This window comes from Echinops telfairi, unplaced genomic scaffold (genome assembly GCF_000313985.2).
Source record: "Echinops telfairi isolate 266 unplaced genomic scaffold, ASM31398v2 ScPeMD7_36;HRSCAF=134, whole genome shotgun sequence".
In the NCBI taxonomy this organism is placed as follows: domain Eukaryota; kingdom Metazoa; phylum Chordata; class Mammalia; order Afrosoricida; family Tenrecidae; genus Echinops; species Echinops telfairi.
Window position 1 is genome coordinate 3,571,608 of NW_022103934.1, and position 2,677 is coordinate 3,574,284.

General features: G+C 66.2%; 1 protein-coding gene across 1 annotated transcript in view; it reads left to right on the top strand.

The window, feature by feature from the left end:
• Window positions 1-6: 6 nt before the first annotated feature.
• The window catches only part of PRR36 (proline rich 36), a 4,627-nt gene continuing 1,956 nt past the window's right edge, over window positions 7-2,677 (top strand). Inside the window, exons 1-5 of the mRNA XM_045290307.1 lie at window positions 7-70; window positions 604-869; window positions 985-1,084; window positions 1,260-1,372; window positions 1,455-2,673. Coding sequence (XP_045146242.1) covers window positions 611-869; window positions 985-1,084; window positions 1,260-1,372; window positions 1,455-2,673 — 1,691 coding nt within the window. The 5' untranslated portion in view covers window positions 7-70; window positions 604-610. The remainder of the gene's footprint in view (window positions 71-603; window positions 870-984; window positions 1,085-1,259; window positions 1,373-1,454; window positions 2,674-2,677) is intronic.

Below are 2,677 nucleotides of genomic sequence, written 5' to 3' on the forward strand. Positions count from 1 at the left end.
GCGGCCACTGTGCCCGATCCGCTCCAACCCGGGCGCCCCGCGTGGGAACAGCGGGCGGCGGGAGCCGGAGGTGAGGGTGGTGGCACAGGTGGCGGGCCGTGCGCGGGCTCGGCTGTGCGGGGAGGGGGCGGTTGGGACGCGGCTCTTTGTCTCCCGAGCCCGTTCGCGGGCAGTAGGCGCCGCTCCTGCTCCTGGCAGGTGCCGGGGTCCCTCGAGAAGGCCGAGAAGGGCGTCCTGGGCCCCCTCCGCTCCCCGAGAGTCCTTAGCGGCTCCTTTGCTCCCGAGGCTAGTCGTCTAGGTCCCGAAGGGGGCGAGGGATGGTGGGTGAGCCAAGGCCGGCCAGGCTTCTAGCATTTGGTTAAGGTGGTGGGCGTGGGGCTTGGGGACAAACAGCTTAGCAGCGGGGCTGGTGGGTGGGACAGATGGAGGGACCCGCTGGGCTGGTGGATGGTATGATGGAGGGACCCGCTGGCGGCGAAGGCTGAGGCTCTGACGCCCGTGAATGGCGATGCTGACCTGGAGACAGCGCTTGCGGGCCCTGATCCCTGCGGGTCGCTTCGCGCGCGGTGCAGGACCTGGGATGCTGACGGGTCTGCCCATTAGGTGCAGGATGGACAAGAGGGACAAGTCCAAGGCTGGGGCCACCGCGAGGACGCCGGGTTCGCGACCTCCGGGCCTTCCGACCCCCAAGCCCCCAGGGTCTCCACGACCTCCTCCACCAGTTACCGCCGCGGCCCTCCGCGTTCTCGGAGCAGCGGGGCGCAGGCCTCAGGCCGAGCGAGTCGGGGGCATGGCGGGAACCACACTTCCTGAGGCCGCTGGCCGCGTGGGACCGTCGCGGAGTGCGGGGGCAGGCCCCCGGAGTCTAGGTATCCCAGCTTCCTTACCCACCCCATCTTCCCCACTTTCTTCCGAGACACCAACTCCCCCCGCCCCGCCCCCCACGTCCTTTTAGGGTACCGCTGACTCGGCCTCTCCCCGCAGCCTCCAGGCCCCCAGCAGCTGCGAGAGCAGAAAGGGCCCCAGCCAAGGCTCCGGGCCCTGGCTCCATCTCTAGCCCTGCACGCGCCAGCGGGGCCTCCAGGTGACAACTCCCCTTCCCCAAGCCACCTTTTTAATTTTAAACGGGAGCTCGAGGGGGTCCTTTGGACAATTGGGTGAAATTCAAGATTAGTCCACAGAAACGGTCAATGCCCCATTTCACAGATGGGAAAATGGAGCGAGGGCTGTGCTCTGAGCCCCGCCCCTCCTGTCCCCAGGCCAGGGCCTCCAAGCCAGAAGGGACTCCAACCCCCAGCTGGGGAGCCCGTAGCCAGAGCAAAAGCCCCGGAAGCACCCCGAAGGAGCAGCCTGAGTGCCGGGGCACGGAGAGGTATGTACCCTGTGGAGGAGGGTTCCTGGGCAGCGAGGGGGGGCACCAGCGGTGACCTCTTGGCCTTCTGCTTTGTCTCCAGACAGTTCCGGGCCCATTCCCGGTGCTTCCTCCCCGGCCATTGCCCGTCGGTCCCGGGTGCCTGAAGTCGAGGCAGCTCTGAGTGTCAGGCAGAGACGCCCGACCGAGGTCCCTGCAAGGAGGTCCGTGAGCAGCGCTTCGGAGCTGAGCCCCGCCACTAAGAAGCGGCCCAGTGCAGGCGGGGGCCTCCAGAGACCGGTTATGCGTCCACTGAGCTCCAGTGCCACCCCGGGGCCCCCTTCAGCCAGCTCCGGAACTTCCCCGAGAGGGATGCCCCGGCCCCAGGCCCATCCCTCTCAGCCCAAATCGAAAGGACCCCAGGCTCTGCGCCCCCCGCTGGCCACACCCCTAAGGAAAGCCACGGCCTCTGGGCGGAGCCAGTCTTCTCCGCTCACCTCCAGTTTCCGGGGCCCAGGCCCACGGCAGGCACAGACTCCCCAGGTCACTGGCTCCCCCTTGCCAGCCACACTCCCTCCTTCACCCACCAGTCCCCCTCAGTCCTCGCTCCCAGTTCAGGCCCTGTCATCCCCACAGACCACATCATCTCCCCTTAGCCTTACCAAGCTTAGGCACACGCCTCCTCCACCAGTGCAGCCTTCAGCTACACTCCCTCCCCCAGCCCCTCCCTCTCCATCAGTCACGCCCCCTGTGCAGGCTCCACCCACTTTCCAGGATACCACCTCTCCCCAGGCCACGTCCACTTCGGAGGCTCCATTCCCACCGGTTTCACGCCCTCTGCAATCTATGCCCCCCACCCAGCCTTCTCTGTTGGTGCCCGCTCGACCCTCCCCCTTGGCCACCCCTCCTTTGGCACCTCTGGGAACAGCCACGCCTCCTCCACTGGCTCCCCTTTCTGTGACTTCTCCGCGGAACCCGCCCTCTCCTCTAGCCACACCCTCTCTCCAAGCTTTTTCCTCATCTTTGACCCAGTCCTCTACACAGTCCCTGCCCTCACTGTCTGTACCTTCTCCTCAGGCCACGCCCCCAATGCAAGACTGTCCTGTCCAGGCCTCTCTGCATGATGTTCCTCCCTTGGACACACCCCTTCTAGAGGCTCCACCTTTTCAGGCTTCTCAGACAGTGCTAGAATCTCCCTCTCCGCTGGCTACGCCCCTCCCTCCACAAGCCACTCCCTCCACTTTGGCAGCTTATCTGAAGACCCCATCATCTCTGATCTCAGGGCCTCAGGAGGCCCCTCCCTCTCCCCCAGCCTCACCTCTGCAG